The sequence below is a fragment of the Aptenodytes forsteri genome, unplaced genomic scaffold, assembly GCF_000699145.1.
Source record: "Aptenodytes forsteri isolate BGI_AS27 unplaced genomic scaffold, ASM69914v1 Scaffold123, whole genome shotgun sequence".
In the NCBI taxonomy this organism is placed as follows: Eukaryota; Metazoa; Chordata; class Aves; order Sphenisciformes; family Spheniscidae; genus Aptenodytes; species Aptenodytes forsteri.
This window is the reverse complement of record NW_008794408.1, coordinates 1,002,367-1,020,510: the sequence shown is the minus strand read 5'-3', so window position 1 is coordinate 1,020,510 and position 18,144 is coordinate 1,002,367. Positions and strand designations below refer to the sequence as shown.

Sequence of the window (18,144 nt, the reverse complement as noted above, 5' to 3'; positions counted from 1 at the left end):
TATTGGTTTCTGAAAGAGTATATAAATGAAACTTGCTGAAAGAAAACACCTTACAAACAACAGAAGTTCAGTGCAGCCCAGAAGATTAATGCTTTCTGTTAAAGTCTTTTCGCTATTGCTACTAACGGTGTTCCTTCAGCGGAGTGAAATTGGTCTGTTTGAACAGGTCGTACGTATCTACCAGAGACAAATTGCTATATCATTTGTCTTGCCAGTTTTTTCATAACTTGTAATGCAAAACTCAGATACAAGTGCAACTTCACAAACATGGATGCACAGAAGGTGCACCGTAATGCTGCAAAACATTCCAAACTGTAAGGTGCTGCCATGAAATCAAAATTAGTAATAGTTTTCTCTTTAATTCTCTCTTACTGTGGCTTTAAGCAGCTTGACATTTGATTCTGGAAATTCTGCTAGAATGGTTGTGTTAAATATATTGCAAAGTTTTTCCAAAAATTCATAGTCTGTACTGAATCTGAATTTATTTGCCCATAGTAATACTGTTCCTGGCTTACAAAAATACACCATTGTTGCTAGCAGGGGGTCCAGAGCTGTATGATGGTATACCACATCAGTTGCCAGTATGAAATCATAATGGTAAGTTGATACAGGGAAGTCTTCGTTGAGGCCTTCTCCCCATACCAGTTTTCTCACTTCAGGTTTGTGCGTATTCATGTTCTGTGTATTTCTTGAAATATTAAATGAGAGATTTTCAAGAACTTCAGGCAAATCAGTAGCTGTAACGTAAGCTCCTAAAGAAAACATGATTTTGTTTCAATTCATAGGTATGTAGTTGAGCATATATATATATATAAAAAAAACTTTGTCTACATAACTTCCCCAGCTTCCCCCTCACCAATAACTAGGGTAGTTACTTTATTAACAAAACAGTATTTTTCCAATAATTTTCATTTTAAAAAAAGCAGTGACAAAGTTTACTTCAACTGTTGCTTCATTGCCTTAAAGTGACAGTGGCAGATCTAGATCATCTTTCACGAGAAATCCAAAAGGAAATACAAATTTACTAACCTAAGATACAGGCCACAATGGAAACCAAGCCTGTTCCAGCGCCAATTTCCAAAACTTTTTTGTCTTTGAGGTTGAATTGTTCTTGATTTGATTCCAGATACTGAGATAAAGCCAGTGCCTAAAACAGTTCACACATATCCATAAAAGGGTAACAGGTAAGTTGCACAAAAATTCATTAGATGTTTTTATACAGGTTTTTTTTCTTTATACAATGAAAAACACTCAAGGCTGTAACATAAAAATGTACTATGGAAAGAATTATCATGTGTCCTGTTTGTTTTATATATACATATATATATATAAAAAATTTAAACAGCTTATTTTTAGTTTTAGGTTTATGGGATATGGATTTGCTACACACTTCTGTACACTGTGAGTCCTCTGACAGGTCAAGATAGTCAGTGTTTAGATGTGAACCATACAGTTAGAACAGCAAACAAGAGGTTTAACGATATGTAAAAAGTAATGTTCTGGTTTATTATCATAAATGTTATGGTTTATTATCACTATCATAAAGTAGATTCAAGCTTCAGCAGAGATTTTTTTTTAAAACCAATTTTTTGTTGGTTTGTTTTAAATTTTTTTAAAGGAAGTATTAAATTTTTTTTATCTACCAACTCAATGCTTGTCTACTGATAATAGTGTAAACTTTAAACAAAAACAAAAAAAACCCCAACTGTACTGTATGGAAGTATTGCTTATCAGACCTTTGTAAAGATCTTATCAATAGAACATAAATCGGCTGTTTATAAACAACGTAAACCAATGCCAAAGAAACTAACTTCCCCCCTTTTTGCTTCTCTTCTTTAGAGTTGTGTTACTGTTACTGTTTTAACTCTTGTGCTTTTCATAATGCAACACTGGCTACCTGCTCTGGGAAAGCTGACAGCTAATGAATCACCAGTCCAGTTTGTGCAACCTCTCGATTTTCTTGGAAAGTTTTACCGTCTGCATTCTGACACCTGACTAATGTGTGAACTGATGATCTGACATTTCAAAATAAGATACTGTTTCACCCACCCATACGCTTTCTTTTTCTCTATTGTTTTGAAATTGACTGCCATTTTCTGTGAACTTTTTCAATAAATGTGGATCTGAAAAATTTTGAAATCCTAATTTTCATGTCTTTGTCGGTTTACCCTCTCTTCCCTCAAAGGCAGTTTTCTCAGTCCACATAAAATTCTGTTTTTAAGAGCAGGAGAAGCAAAGACTGGAGAAGAACTGTTTGGAAGTATGGTTTTCCATACTGCAATGCAACTGTTCCAGCCTGTTCTTTAAAAGAAGCATATTTAATTGTTTTAAACTCCTTTATTTAATCTCTCATAATTTTCTTTTTCAGCCTCCTTTTTGTACTGCTGATTGATTGCTTCCCAACAGTGACTGACTGGAAACATGGAAGAAGCTGAACACTTCTTCCCCAGTTCCCTTTCTTAATTTTTTTTCAATATCTGCATGCAATTTACAAATACCTGGGTGCCACAGTGCTTTTGGCGTGAACTGGCAAATTAGCATAAGGCAGAGCTTTCTGCTGAAGTACTTCGCAACTTCATTCTGCATAGGGAAATGTCTGCTGTCAGAAGTGTCATCTAAGAAAGCTTCCTTAATGCTTGTGTACCACTGTCAGGGTTTTCTCTTCTGTCCTGTCAGCTTTCTGGGTGCTGTCTCACGTACTTACCCCTGGCCATACCACGGCTCCAAAGTGTTCTATGGACTCCTGAATGATGATCTGGTGGCCAGCATATGTGTAGTGCTCTTTATCAAAGTAGTGGGAAACTCTAGGGGCCCAGTTCTGTAGCATTTTAAGAGTTACTGGTGAATCTGTGAGAGAAAAGACAGAATTTGTATTTTCATATGCAGGTGTTTATATGCAACTTGTTAAAGAGTAAAAAGTATTTTGTGAAGATAGTACGTAGGCACGTGGACTAGAAGAGCTGTTAGGCCATCAGCCTGGAGACTGGTTGCTGTCCAGGTGTGGATCATCTGGCTGGCCAGGGCGTGAAAGGAGCAATGGTCATTTCCTGCCATTCTGAGTGTTTGCGTGGGCAATTTACAGATAGATTTGAGCCTTTTGGAAAAATCTACTAATTTAAATGTTATAACTTTGCTAATAACAGCTAGAAGACTTTCAGGACCAAGTTAGCTTGTATTTTGGGGTATGCTGTTGTTCGTACTATGCCAGAGTATGCCATGTAGGGGTGTGTGCTGTAGTTCTCATTTGTGGGGCCAAGAGATCTGGAACATTAAGCTTCTTTTTACAAAAGAAGGCTTTAGGATTTATCTCTAACATTGAAGAAAACCTAGCTCTTTTTAGCGGTTATTTTTTAACCATTCTTCTACAAAAGGAGGGTTGTAAGATACTCTTTAAGTTTACGTTGACATATACGGTGCTGTTCAGCGAGTGTGAGTACTACAGTTGTGCTAGCATGTCTCATCATAGCGAGCAGGCTTGAGGGTGAGATTTTTCAGGAGAGCTCTGCTGAACTGCTCCATCTGATCTCACTGAAAACAAGGACACTGTTCTGAATGACTGTGCTGTTGTTGGAAGCCTGTTAGCAAGGTATGCGTAGGTGATACAAAATCGTCTTTTACCGCAAAGAAAAATTGTGCTCTGGCTTGCATGGATTTTAATTGATGCCTGTCTGGAGTCCTTGGTAGGTGTTTGAGCAGCTTCGCCTGTTGAAACTTGTAATACCACAGCTTCAACAGTGCCAGTCCAATTAACGCATCTTATAGTCATATCTCTGATTGTAATTGAGAAATAATTCTTAGCTGTCTAAATAAAATCCAGAGACCTTTATAAACATACATCTTAATTATGGAGATAGTCCTTTTTGTAGATTTGGTCTGATACTAAATACAGACATAAGGGGAAATGGTGGAAAAAAATAGAGATCAAAAGGGAAAGTGACACGGTGACATCTACTACTTGAAGACTGAGAAAAGTGGAAGTATGAAATGCTAGCATGCCGTGGCAATTGCAGTATCTAAGTCGGATTAAACCTGAGTCGGATTCTGCTGTTGATGATGCACGCTTGGAGCTACAAGTGCAGTTTTCAGAGTCGTACTGCTCTTCGCAGGTTTCTTCTTCCTCAGTTTGGCAGTCCATTACTCTTCGAATTTTGTTGGGGAACGGTGGCTGCTGTGCAGAGATCATGGCAAAAGAGCTGAAATGGAAGGGGGAAAATAATGTTGTAAAAGCTTGGGGGCACTCTCTTGTATGAGATACGATTGGAAGAAGACAGTGAGTAGTTTGGGCAGGCTTTGGTTTTGGGTTTTTTTCAATGACAGGTTGAAAGGTCAGGAAGCCACGATGAGAGGTGATGTCCCCACTCCACTGGAAGTTGATGCGAGCGCTTTCTGGTAACACAGTAATACTATCAGAGTTCTTATTTTATCATTTCTGCAAAATCTTAGCATTATGTCACTAAATGGATGCCACTAATCGGTATGAAAAGTAAGCTACTTGCATGGTACCCCTATCAGTTGGAGCAACAGCTGAGAAAGACGAACTGTCTTTTAATGTCTATGACTTCTTATCTGTGTAATTTACCATTTCCCAAAGAACTTGGGACTTGGCATTCCTACGATAAAACTGGTTAATTTGCTGCAGCCGGTACTCTCGATTTTGTCTCCTTGTATACAGTTGCCTTCTCTTCTCTGCCTTTTCCTGCAGAACAGCTAATTGAATTGCCCTGAAATGTAGTGAACTGCAGAGTATGCAGATTGCGGTCAGGAAATCGTTGCAGTGGGAAGTTTGGATCGGTAAGCTTTTTTGGAGAACTCTGTGTGTGTTACGAATGACTGTATCTTCAGTGTACAGGGCAGCACCTGACATAAGAAGGAACTGCTTGATAGCAGCTAACAAGCAGTAAAAGCAGGAGTAGGACTGGATCTAAATTTGCCTGGGGAGAAATATGCCAGTGAAACTTTTCGTTTAACTAGAGTTTTCTTCAGTGATAGCACCTATGTATATGCGCATCCGTGTGTGTACTCACACATGTATAGATGTATAAAGAGAAAAAAAAAGGTTCCTAACTTGCTCTGGCCAGAGGCTGTACCAGTTCACCCTTCCCACGTATTGTGATGGCTGGAGTGTGCTACGTTGTCCATGACTGGCCTTACTCCATTCGGTTTTGAGGATGCATATGTGTTTGCCCTCTGCAGCCAGATGCGCTGCAGACAAAGTGTTGTATAATTGGGGTTGCATCATACTGCAGGCGGCTGTTCTAGATATCCTGGCCAGAAGGGGGAGAGGTTTGGCAGCGGCCGGGAGGTTCAGCAATGCCTGCAGGTAGTTTTTTAAGGAGCAGAGTGACTGCTGACTTGTGTGGGTGGTTGATTTGCACACATGATATTGACGCCATTGCAGTTTTACTGATAACTGATTCATTCCTTACTGCTGCTCTGTTTATTCACAAGGATGGGACTTGTGTTCTAATTGCTCTCGCACTGCGTTTGTTCAGTCTCGGCAGTGATTTTGTACTGTTTCAGAAAAGAGAGTGCTTTAAAGTAAACTGATTTCTGCAGATGTGGGGCTTTTTAATTCTGATTTTATTTTCCTCAGAGGGCCTCCATCTAGCTGGTAACAAGTTCTGGCTATGCACCTTTTGTGTATAATTTGAGATATGATGATGGTAGGTAAGAGACTGAAGATAGTGCTACAGTTAAGCATTCCCTGACATACGAGTGAATGCATCCGTGTTCACATTTCACATGTGAAAGTGTGCCTCCTTACAACAGCAATGGTTTCTATGCAATCTCATGTAATCAAAAGTGTACTTGCAGTTTTCAGCAATGCCTCTTTTTTATATCTTCAGCTAGAATAATGTCTGGTCATGTTTTAATGATTTAGGACATCTCTGGAAAAATATATTGAGACTTGTGTAATTGGCAAGGTGTGTAATGAAGAGAGAAGAATGTCAGAACTGGTGATGGCTACAGCCAGAAAACACTTACGTGAAGACCCAGCGTTCTGAACATTTCACGTTTAAACATGCAAAGCGCTACCTTTTCGAAGTTTGGGTTTGTTTGGGGTTTTTTGTTTTTTGTTTTTTTTTTTTCATTTGGTAAGGCTCTTGTAGTATGAAATCTGTACTATTTAAGTGAAAGGCTGATCCTGAAATTACAAAGTAGGGGGAAACTTAGCATTGTCCAGTACCCTTATATGTAAAAACCAGAAAAGCTTGTTTAATGAGTAAGCTGTTCAACTTGTCAGTTTGGGTAGAAAGCGATCCTTCTGTATTTTTTTTTCTTTGCTTAGATAAGTGCAACAGGTCAAAATTTCAGTGCATACCACAAAATAGCTTGGAAACAAGCTTAGTAAATATATATTTGTTGATCCACTGTTAAGTACTTGCAGTAAATACAGTTGCGTCTGATCATAATAGATATATACCCTATTATCACGCATTCAGTACAGAGTGAATTCTAAATTAAATTAGACATGTTACATCAAATTTTCAAAATAAAAATTGCTATGCTTTCTTGTGCTTTGTCCTTTGAGCTCCTCTAAAAGAGGAGTCTGCTTAAATATTTACAAAGATGCTTTGTTGTTTTTATTAAATCCCTTCTTAAAATGATCAGGAGGTCTAGAAGACGCCTAGTGGTTACACTGGTACTGTGGTGAGACTGGTGTGGCCCTTAAGTCCATCAGTTGCCCGAGTTCCTAGATGGTAAACTGGGGGGATAAAGATTATGCACTTTGCATTGGTATGTCACCTAACACACTGCGCTCTGGTTTATGGCTGGGGCTTCTAGATGCTTTAATAATAGCTTTTCGTAGGTGTAGTTTTTGCAAAAGAGAAAGGTGGAGTTGGTTTTTGGTTTGGGTTTTTTTAATATATATATAGAGAGAGAGCCCCCTGCCATAACTATTAATTATATGTATCATAAACTGGAGTAAAAAGTAAGGCTTTTTTTAGCTGCAATCTACAGGACAGATTTAGTCTTATAATTTCAAGAATTCAAGTATATTAGTATCTTGGCCTTAATGGTGCACAGCTTTATTTTATAATTTTAAATGACAAACTGTACCTGAAGACTACAGACACAAGGGAGTGTTGAGTAAGCTATTTGCAAATAGGTGGTGTTTGCATTATTACATACCCTATGTGTAATATGGTCAAGTTGCTGCTGTGCTTCTAGAATTGTAAATACTGACATTTCTTTAATACTTTGACATTTTTCTGATCCATATTTCACAGAAAATGGTATATCTCTAAAAGCATTTTGATTTAATATAATAATATTGCAACCAAAATCTGTTCCCTTAGAAAATGTTGGCTCTTTCTGAACGTTAGCAGCTGATTTCTTTGCAAAATGATCCTGAAGGGAAATAATCATTAAATTCTGTGCTTTCCAAAGTTTTTAAACCCATATTGACTTCATTAATAGTCTTAAACTGCTGTGAATAAAACAACTTACAAAATCACATTTGATTTCTTCAGAACCTAAGGAAGAAAGAATAATTCACAAAATTATATCTATTTGACAATGCCACATAGAATTAACAAGGTAATTAAACACTGAAGGGCAAATTGTAAGGTGATTATAAACCTTAACGTAACAGCTTATCCCCTATAAGAATAAATTTTGTGCCTCTTAACTTCCAAAATCCATTGCTTGGAAAGAGCTTTTCAAATCTAGCTATGTGGACCCCCCCCCCCCACAAAAAAAAAAAAAAAAAGTAGGTTAGTGAGCAGTACTGTGTCACTGGGTCTTCAGCTGTAAACACAACTCTGCTACTCTGCTGAAATGTGTTTCTCTCACCTCTGCACAAAGTTACTCAGCATAGTCTGTTTTAGTCTGAATTATTTGTGCAAAAGCCAATTCCATGTGCTCACATGGGAAATGCAATTGCAGCGTGTTCTGTGCGAGATAGGGCTTAGCCATGCACTCATACCATACACAGACATCCGTGTTTAATCTTACAGCTCACGCAGTTTTCTCATGTTCTCATGCACTAAATAAAGAAAAGTATTATAAAAGGATGAATATAAATGCTAGGAAGTAAAGGCAACATCAGCGCTAGGAACATCACTATAGTAAACTTATTATATGACATTTGAGTCCACAAGGTAAATGCATCCAAGTACTGACAACCAGCAATGATAGTCGCTCCTCACGAAATAGTAGGGGCTAGGTAAGCTGGATTTCGCTGGCTAACACACTGACCTGAAATATAAGAATTCAGACAAACGTCTTTCCTTTGTTAGTTAGCAGAGAACACAAAGACGAGTCAGACGAGGTTAGCTGGACAGCTGTGTGGTTACCTGCTGTGACAGAGGGCGCTGGAAGTTTCCTGTGGGTGGATGCATGCTCCAGAGGTTTTTATACAGGCGTGCACCTGGAAGGAGTAACTCTCTGCTCCGACCAGTCGGATTGCAGGCTATTTAGAGTAACATTACCAGGCAGCGCTCGAAGAACTTACCGTGTTACACTAAACTCTTCCACATTTGCAGTACAAAATGAAAACACTCTTGGGCTTTGAAGTCCCAAGCGTACCAACCTTCGGAAATAAAATCTTGGCTTCCTCCAACCTCTTGTTCCGTTTTTGCAGATTAAGTGTTCCCTGCGTTCACCTTACGATCTGCAGTGCTGACCCAAAAAAGCAACTTAGCGTGGGCAAACTCGTGCATAAATAATGTGTGTGGCCACTTGGCAGTAGCCCAAACACAGAGAAAAGTTCATGAAGCTCCTACTGACAGGAGAAGGTCAAGTCTTCCTTGCCCCGCTGAGCGTCTGGCTGGGGCAGCTCTGGGTACCCTCCCCTGCCCCGAGTCAGGGAGGGTATGGAGAACCGACAGTCCTGAGGAAATAACAGCTTTCCCGTCGTCTTTAGTGCAGCTCATAACCGTAGGAAATATTATATCTACTGAAAGAGAGAGTGCAAACATGAAAATCACACTTTCATCAGAAAATCTTGCAGTTGCTTGTTTTAAAACAGATGGATATTATAGATGTTGGAGCTAAACCAAATATGTATTCCTTACACATTTCAAGAATTTGAGAGTTTTATATGCATTTACCGCTTTGCTGCCCTTCTGCCCTCCCTTCTCCTTCTTGGAAAAGATTCTGTAGCAAGAAATTTAATTACAGGGCAGAAAAATTTAAAAGGAACTTTGAAAGTCATAAAGCTAGGAAAAAAAAAACCCTGGCTAATTAATGAACAACTGAAGGTTGGCAGTAGAAATAAGGGGGATGGGGGGGGGTAGATTTTTAACTCAATTTATAGGCATTTGCATCTTTGGATGAACAGCTTTTGAATTCAGGTAATGCTTTTTTGAAGAGTGGCAAAGGAAAAAATGAGCCTTTTCTGTCACTGCGGCTGGCTGTGTATTTCACACGTTAGCTACTGCGTGTCTCTAGCAGTCACACCAACTATAGGAAACACTTGGCTGCTCATTCAAATGCTCACCAGTTTTTCTTTCCTCTGAAATTTGATAGTTAAAAGATGCTTTTTTTTTTTTTAATATACTTGGGACCTAGTATTGAGATACTAACTGTATTAAGTTGATACCTAAACGTTGCATTTCACAGGTCCACCTGGCTTTACAAGTAGTGCAAATGAGCGGTCCTGAGCTAGGTCAGTAGCTGTTATTAGAAAGAAAAAGGCAGATATGCCGCTGTTGGGATGACTGCCATACCTTTTTTTAAAGACATGGTCTTTTTAGCAGGCACGTTCCCGCTGTCATATTTATTGTATTTGTCACCGGGGGTGACCGTAGCTCAGACTGGTGCTGCTGTTAAAAGTTCTGTCCTAAGCTTTGGCAATGGGATTGATGCTGAAGGTAAATAGCTTATTTTTTAAATCAGATCAGAGGAACTGGCTTACTCTATATTGTGTCTCTTGTGTAAGCAACTGAAAAGGCTGGCAACTGTAGGGACAGCGTTACAGCTGATTTACAAATCATGTAGGTATGGTATTGTTTCTTGTTTATAAGTGATACAGGAACCAACACTGATACTCTGAAATGTAGCTGTTGTTGACACACATTTACTATATAGTTTCTATAAATGCTTCTTGTGCTACAGTCTATCTCCAAGCATTTCTTGTTTCGCTGAAAATGAGCGTTGTCTGGAGGTGTAGCCCCATGGACTTAAAATTTCTCTAGGCTTCTGTGAATAGGCAGGCTGAGGGGAGTACAGCACCTCAGTTCTATGTGTAAAAGGGTGGTTTTCAGTTATTAATTCCACAAAGCTCTGAATTATTCGGTTGGCTTTTCTGTTTCTGTAGATGCTCATGGGAATTTTGTGATCTAGACCATTTGTGGAAGACAAAACGCAACAGGCTGCCAAATGTGATGAAGTAAATCAAACTTCAAATATTTTTAGACTGTATTTAATTTTAATGTGAGTCGTGTGGCTTGGGTTTTGGGGTTTTTAAGTCTGCTTATATGAAATCTAATTGGTGATGTGGGTGTCTCTCCTTTTCGGTGCTATCAAACTACCAGCAAAGCTGGGAAGAGTATTCTTCCTAACTCTGCCTGTCACTGAACTCAGCAGTAGCATCCTCTTCAGTGTATAGGCAGAGTAGAACTATATTCATATTATTGGATTATAGATTAGAGTGATTTAAATTTAAAAAAAAATTAAAAGTTCCTCTGCTGTTAATAGTAGCGAGCTCAGTGTAAAATTGCTAAAACCTTCATTAAAAGATTGTGAGAAATAGGTGTGAAAACATTAAGGTCTTCTCTGAACCCATCAGGAGCAAGAAGCCTGCCAGATTTGTGCCAGAAGAAGGCAGAGTTAGACCAGAAAAGTTAAAAGGTGTTCTTATCAATGAAATTAATAGTCACAAATCACCAGGACCAGATGGTAATTACCCAGAACTCTGCAGTGAAATTACCAGCTCCGAACCAGAGCGTGGTGCCTGCTGCTGAAAGTAGACTTGATACCAGAGCGCAGGAGGCTGTACAAACGTGAGGCGTATTTCTAAGGGGGCCTGGGAGGGGTCTAGGGAACTGTGGGCCAGTAAGTCTGACATCTGTGCTAGTTAAACTGAGAGGAACGGGGTAGCGTTGGTGTTAGCTGCTGAATAATGAGGCACAGTGTGGAAAAGGAAGAAGGTTTTGTATTTGTTTTGTTCTTTGAAAGTGCCTACAAACATGTGGTTCAGGGGCCTCCAGTTAATACAGCGTACGTGGATTTCCACAAGCTTTTGGTGAGGTCACTCACTAAAGATCCCTACAGAAATGAAGCATTGCTGGGGTAAGAAGGGGGAGTTATCTTTTGTTTTAATAATTTGTTAACAGCAAGGAGGCAATAAATGGTCAGGTTTACAATGTCCCATGGGGAGCCGTGGCTACTGGGTGTATTCCTAAAAGCTAATGGGAAATGAAGAAAGTAGTGTGGTGACAATAATGTAGAATTATTCAAGATGGTGAAAACAAAAATAAGCTGGAGAGTTCCAAAAGGATCTCTGACACTTTGAGAGGTGATAATATGATAAATGAAATTCGTTGCTGACAAGTATAATATATTACACAGGGACAGCCTCTAACTCCGTACCACCTAGGAAAGAGATCTTCATGGCACCAGAGACAGCTATATAAAAAAACCTTTGTGAACCATATCAGTAATCAAAAACATAAAGAGACTGTTGTGTCTAAGAAGAAACAAAAAAACCAAAACAACAAAAAAGGAACACTGTTTTTCCTCTCTAGAATTCAGAGTTTGTCTCGCATGTTCAGTGTGTGATTCAAGTCTTCGATTAAAACATTCAGGGTCTCAGAGCCCCTGCAGGGTTTGCCGCAGGTCCTGGGCGGCCTGGTGAATGACTGACGAATAATGGCAGACTCCCAGTTCTAGAGCAGATTCTCCTCATCCTTACTGCTGGAGGCATCTGCTGGACTTTCCTGGATGTGGAAAGCATGTTTGCATTCTCCAAATGGCAGGGACTTCTTAACTGCTGTCAGCAGCCAGCTAAATGTCTACAGCATGGTGTTGACAGGGCCTGCGCCGTTTGCTGAAGTACAAACAACTGCAAGGTGAAATTTGTTCCAGGTTAGCATCTTCAGTGTTTGGGTTTTTTTTTTTTTCCTATTCCTTATGGCTGTGGGATGAATCCTCAGCTTAAAGTCACTAATACCCAAAGGTAATACTGGTGGCCTTCCTGACTAGCGGCAGCCGTAGGTGTAGAGCAACATAGGATATAATCCTCAAACCAAACCCACTGTTTTCATTATTTTTGAAATGAGAAATCCTTTCTCCTTGGTACAGGCCTTCTTTTGCTCACCTAGCTGAGGTGACTCGGGGATGGTGACTCAACCCCTTCCCTGGGCAGCTTGTTCCAATCCTTGACAAAAGCATTCTTTTTTTTCTTTAATTGATTTAATGTTGCATGTTAAGTTAATCAGGCTTAACCTTCTTTGCGCATAGAATGAGATGACACACATCTCAAAGAAGGGAGCAAAGCAGAGCATTGCCAGATAAGTAATTATTTAAAGCTGTGCTATCACATAGGGGATCTTCATGTTCAGGAGCATAGAAGAATGAAGTAATGCTCCAAGATTTTATGCTGAGACGAGGGACGCCGGGCTGCGCCCGCCTCGCCAGCAGCTCCTGACTGCCGTTAGCTGTGTGTCGTTTGTTTAATGCCTGCCGTGTCCTCCCCTGGCAGTCCAAATGCTGCAGCTCGGTAGCAAAGCTGTTGGGGAAACGAGTGCTGCGTCACTTGGGCTCACTGCAAGAGCCAAGATGGTGAGGAATGGGACTATAAATTGAGTGTTGATTTCCATCATCTAACCATCCTCTGTGACTTAGGCTGCTCTGGATTAGGTTAAAGAGCCTCGTTTATGTGAGAATAGATGTGTTTTGTACTTTCTGTGTCCATCTGTGGGATCTGTTGAGCAAGTGCTCTTCCTGCCTTGCAGGAAAAGCAAGGAGACAGGTGAGTCAAAATCTGGCTTTGGGTGGTCTGAGTAGGACCTCCCTTCACTTGTCTTTAAGTGAAGAGCCCTGGAGTGTTATTTAAGCACACACTCTGTAATACTCTGGATTAGGCTAAAGAGCCTCGTTTATGTGAGAATAGATGTGTGTTGTACTTTCTGTGCCCATCTGTGGGATCTGTTGAGCAAGTGCTCTTCCTGCCTTGCAGGAAAAGCAAGCGAGACAGGTGAGTCAAAATTTGGCTTTGGTGGTCTGAGTAGGACCTCCCTTCACTTGTCTTTAAGTGAAAAGCCCTGGAGTTTATTTAAGCCTCCCTTCACTTGTCTTTAAGTGAAAAGCCCTGGAGTGTTATTTAAGCACACACTCTGTAATACCAGAAGTAACAGTTTCTGCTTTTTTTTTCTTTTCCCTAGTAATTTCCTTCTTGTTGAGGTTTTTGTCCAGCTTCTGTATGTGTCTCCTATCACGGCAAAGACCCGTTATGTAAATGAACACAGGTCACTTAGGTACCATGGACCTGCATGAGGAGATTGGTTAGAGAGGTACAACTGCAGGGGGAAGGCAGCGGAGGAAACGGGGAGGCACACCACGTGGCACCGCTGGATGTGGAAGGTGCGTTTGCCTGCGTGAAGTCACAGGTGAACCAGATCCTTTGCCCTCGTATTCACATATTGACAGCAGAGGCAATATAACACACCCATGGATTTTTTTTTGCAGCTGATTAACTCCTGTTTTATTATAAAGCCACATGCTTCTGCTCCCCTCAGCAATGAGTTTCGGGGATGTCTTCAAGCCTTCTGTACTTAATTTTTCAAAATGTGAAGCTGCTTGCCTTCAAGGGATTGTTTTAGTTTGAATTTCCTCATTAATCTTCGTTCTCGTCTGTATTTGGACAGCACTGTTTTTAATAGGGACAGGTTTTTCCCTTGGTGCCGCCTCTTCCTCATCTGCTTCTTCACCCCGCCTGTTTGGAGATCCGCTGCTCCCTGGGGAAAGAAGTCATTAAAGCTGAACTTTCATCTGAAGTCTCTCAAAGCTTGGGAAGAATTTTACCTCTTCGCTAAGGAGCCCTCTGCCCTTCCACGGGGTGTTGTCTTACCTCCCGTGGTCCCTCTGCCATTTCTCAGCCAGTTGCTCGGGGAAGGACTCGATGCCATCTGCTATTTTTTCCTTATGGCAAGGAAAGAGGACTTGAACTAATTCCATGGGGCTTTTTATAGAGCAAAGATTGTGATGGTCTTAATGTACCGAACTGGAAGTTTTACAGCAGGGCTGCCTTTACTTGATCTGTTTGGGGCTGGTTACTATACACACAAATGAGGGACCAACTTAAGCTGCCTGTGTTAAGGATGAACGCGCCACTCGGTGCTACAGCTTTGGTTGACCGCAGTTACCACCACACAGAGGTAAAACTGGCAGGGCTTTTTTAACAGCCTTTTTCGTGTGGGACACTTAGTTGTCCCCTGTTGTAATAGCATTTGCCTAGGATTAAATTCTGCTGAAGCCAGGGAGAGTTTTGTTGTGGTGGGAGATGATCAAATGGCTGAATAACAAGAATGCAAGATCTGATTAACGGTATCCCACTGAAGAGTCTCCTTGCTTTTCCTCCACTTGTGAAAAATCTGGTATTTCTCTAAAAGGAAGATAAAAATGGATTTAAAGTAATTTCAGATTAATGACTAATGAGTAGCTCAAGCAACATTTACAACTAAGCAATTAGTTCTGCAGCGGGAATTATTTAGAAATTAGTCTTTGCAGACTATTATTAGAAGTAACTTGACCTCGTTAAAAAGCATCGTATGGAAGAGTGTCTATTGACTTGGCAGCCACCTTAATGCAATGTTTTTTAACAAACCTGGCCTTCTGTGAGCTTAACTGTACAAATACAAAGGGCAATAGAAGGTCTGTTTCCTTAACTATTCTGCATGCAGATCAAAAATCTAATGCAAACCAAAGTAGCTCTGTGCCTGAATTAGTCCTCAGGCTTAATGACATTATTGAAACCATAGTTAAAATGTCAGATTGTGACCATGAGGTAAATTTCTATGTCATTGGAGTCAGTGGGATTTTTGTCTTGGACTGCAAGAAATACAATATTTCATCATTTCCTCAGGTTTAGCTGTAAGAGGGCTCTTGTGCATTTGGTATTGTCCTTTTTTTTTTGCTTTTTTTTTTCCATTTATAGAACGAGTTTGGGTGCGGAAGGGATAGTTTGAAGCCTCCAGTTTCACTTGGATTTAATCAACGTCTGCGTGCTGCAGTATGCAATATGTTTGAAAGCTCAGCAGGCTCATCTAAGCAAGAACTGCAGAATTTAATCCTGCGTCACTACTAATGTTTATTTTTTTAAAAAATCTATTAAGCTCCTACATCTACCATTGCATCTTTGTAACTGCTTTCCAGAGCTATAAATGGGCTGTAAATTCAGTACTGACTTACCTGCTGTATCTTGCTGTGCACCTGCTTCACAGGCAAACCTGTGCTGGCTGTCTCTGGAGTAGGAATAGGATGCTGACTTTGCTCTGTAAAAGTCTAAAGGGATCACAACCTGGATATTTAAGAAACAGCTTTCTTCCTCTGACAATCGGAAGTCACCGTTAAGCCCTTCCTAGCTCACTAAAGAGGGAGCTGCTGGCAATGTACCCCTCATGATTTCTTTAGGGCATCAAAACCAGTTCCTGGTTTTGGTCTGCAGAAACACAGGTTGGGCTTTGCTGCCTTTTGGGGATATAAAGCAAAGTTTGACTGTTTGCAGGGGGAGTTTTGGCATTTTTTTTTGTCAGAGGGACACTCGGATCTTGGCACGTTTCCTCAGCTTCACCTACCCTATCGGTGTGTTTTGTGGAGGTGAGAGGCGAGAAGTCCCAGGAGCTTGGCTCCAGGGAGGTAGTCAGTCTTGGCAAACCTTTTGTTGTCCTGCTGCCTCCGCAGTCATGCAGTGTGCGTGAAGTATGTTAGGAATGGCCCAGAGAAAGCAGAATTACGTTATCTGGAAAGTACCAGTAATACTTAAAGCTATGAAAGATTTGCCTGGCAGCTTTCGTAAGGCTGTTCAGAAAAGATATTTTGGGATGACTATTACGGCAAGGTTAAAACTATTCCCTACCAGCACCACCAAAAAGACGAGGGGTCGCTTCATGCATTTTAAGCCAGTAATGGGCCCTGCAAATACTCTATCGGCCTGCTCCCCTCCGCGGTCCCAGACGGAGAGACGGGGTGTCAGTATTCGAGCCTACTTGGGGAAAAAGACAATTACTTTAAAAGCTGTTGAAGGACCATGATTGCAGCATTTCAGCACGGACAGAAGCTCAGAGGAGGGGTGGCCGTGCTGTGTAGGAAATTATCATCAAGTGAAATGTATGCCCTGAGTAACAGTATCCTGCCACAGAGCATGGGCTAATCCAGCACTACAGCGGTAGCAATCCCAGGCAATTACATCTGCTGTTACAAACCCGGTTTTGTGTCCCTTACTCATCCTCTCTTCTGTCCCAGAGCTCTAACCTGCCTGTCTGCAAGCTCATTGTCGCTGGCATGCACGCTGCCTTTCTGCCCCCGCGTGCTTGGGTGGTGGAGAGCGATGCTCATGCCTGCGTGAACAGAGGTGACCTCCTCTTCTGTCACTGCTCTGAGTGATGCCTTTCTGCAGGGAAATTACTATTCACGTATCTCCTCGAGAACGGTGTGCCGTTGTATGGATGCTTTTATGTTCTTTCTCTTCCTGATCAAATACTGAAATGTATTGCTAAGATTGCAAGGAGCGCTCTCCAGCTGTTTCATATGGAAACAGTTACTGTGGATGCTATATAGTAAATGCTTTCCTATGCAGTTATCCATGCATGAGTTACGAAATTCAATTAGAAAAATAATAGTCTTATTTTGGTTTTAATTATCACCTGTTCTGCAATGCAGCTCTTCTAAAGAATGTGGTTAGTGGTAGTACCATGTGAGCTGAGCCGTTTTTCCCTGCAACAACTGCCAACTACAATGACTTTAAAAAATGAATAAACAAGAACTGAGCTTTGCAGTATTGGACTCGTTTATCATAACACGTCTTCTTAGGCCCAGGTCCTTGGTCTAACATTTCAGCGACTCCAGACAGTCATCTTGGTTCAGTTGGTAGCAGCTCAATCTTCAGCAAAGTCTGTCTAAAACACCATCTAGCCAAAAGGAAAAGACGGGAGCAGAGACAAGTAGGAACAGAGACAAGAGACATCGTCTACTATGAACAAGACTTGTTGTTGTAATTAATATGGCTCAACTTTTTGCAAACTGTGTGATTGTAACTTGCATAACTCTGTGTGGTAACACTGGCTTTTAAATACATTATTTCTGTAATATTAATTACTGTGGGTATATCCAGTGTCTGCGTGAGTTCACTGCAGTCTCCTATTGTTCCCATGCTGAGCGAGATGTTTGTAGGTGGGTGCTTGAGGCATCGCTGATCTATCACTTGGATTTGCACATGGTCAGTGCTGGACCCTGCATGTCCTTCAATAAAGCTCCTCCTCTGCTGGAAGCCGAGGCTTCCTCCTCCACCTGCGGGTTTCGGGAGGCGGCGAGCAGCCTGGTGTGCCTGCCCGTTGCTGATGGACGTAATTCTCGCCCAGCTGTTGCTCCTCCTGCCGTGCGCTCGCAGAGGTATCTATTGCAAAGGCACTTGCGACATTTTTTTTCAGTCCTTGCTGACCAGATCCTGCAATGTCACGCAGGCGCTGGGGAGGACACGAGAGCACGGTGATGTTCACACCTTGCTGGTTCTGTGCCAGGTTTGCAGGTTGGCGACAGGAGTGGCTGCTCATGTCCCCCCCGGCAGGGCCTTTTTTTAGGCATTTGTTGGTAACTCACAGTGACAGGAGGAACTGGATGCTCTTCAGGGACCACCCTGATTGGCCTCAGGGCAATACATGATGCTCTAAATCTTAAACTTATATTTAAGCGCCACCAACAAAGAAATTCGGTATCTTAACACTGTGAGCAGACTCATCCTGCTGGAAGTCACGTATGTGCTGAGCATGGATAATTCAGTGTTGGCGAGAAGCTGAGAGAACCAGGGAATAAGGATGGTCCAGGCTCGTGTCTCGGGCTCTGGAAGCACCCGTACCCTTGCACCATCTGTGTATAAATCCTTCTGTCCCCATCTCCTTTCTACAACTTGAAGGGGAAAGGGAGCCCTTTACAAGTATCTCACTATAGCTATAAAGTTTCTGAAACACCAAATGAACGGGC

The 18,144-nt window shown here is 41.2% G+C and overlaps 1 protein-coding gene across 1 annotated transcript; it reads right to left on the bottom strand.

The window, feature by feature from the left end:
* Positions 1–15: 15 nt before the first annotated feature.
* Positions 16–16,503, bottom strand: LOC103906339 (protein-lysine methyltransferase METTL21C). The gene is given in 10 exon segments (XM_019474282.1): positions 16–752; positions 1,030–1,147; positions 2,705–2,847; positions 4,030–4,199; positions 8,122–8,175; positions 8,287–8,374; positions 8,455–8,536; positions 15,358–15,450; positions 16,025–16,150; positions 16,420–16,503. Coding segments are annotated over 10 exon segments (1,353 nt in total). The 3' UTR covers positions 16–357.
* Positions 16,504–18,144: the final 1,641 nt, after the last annotated feature.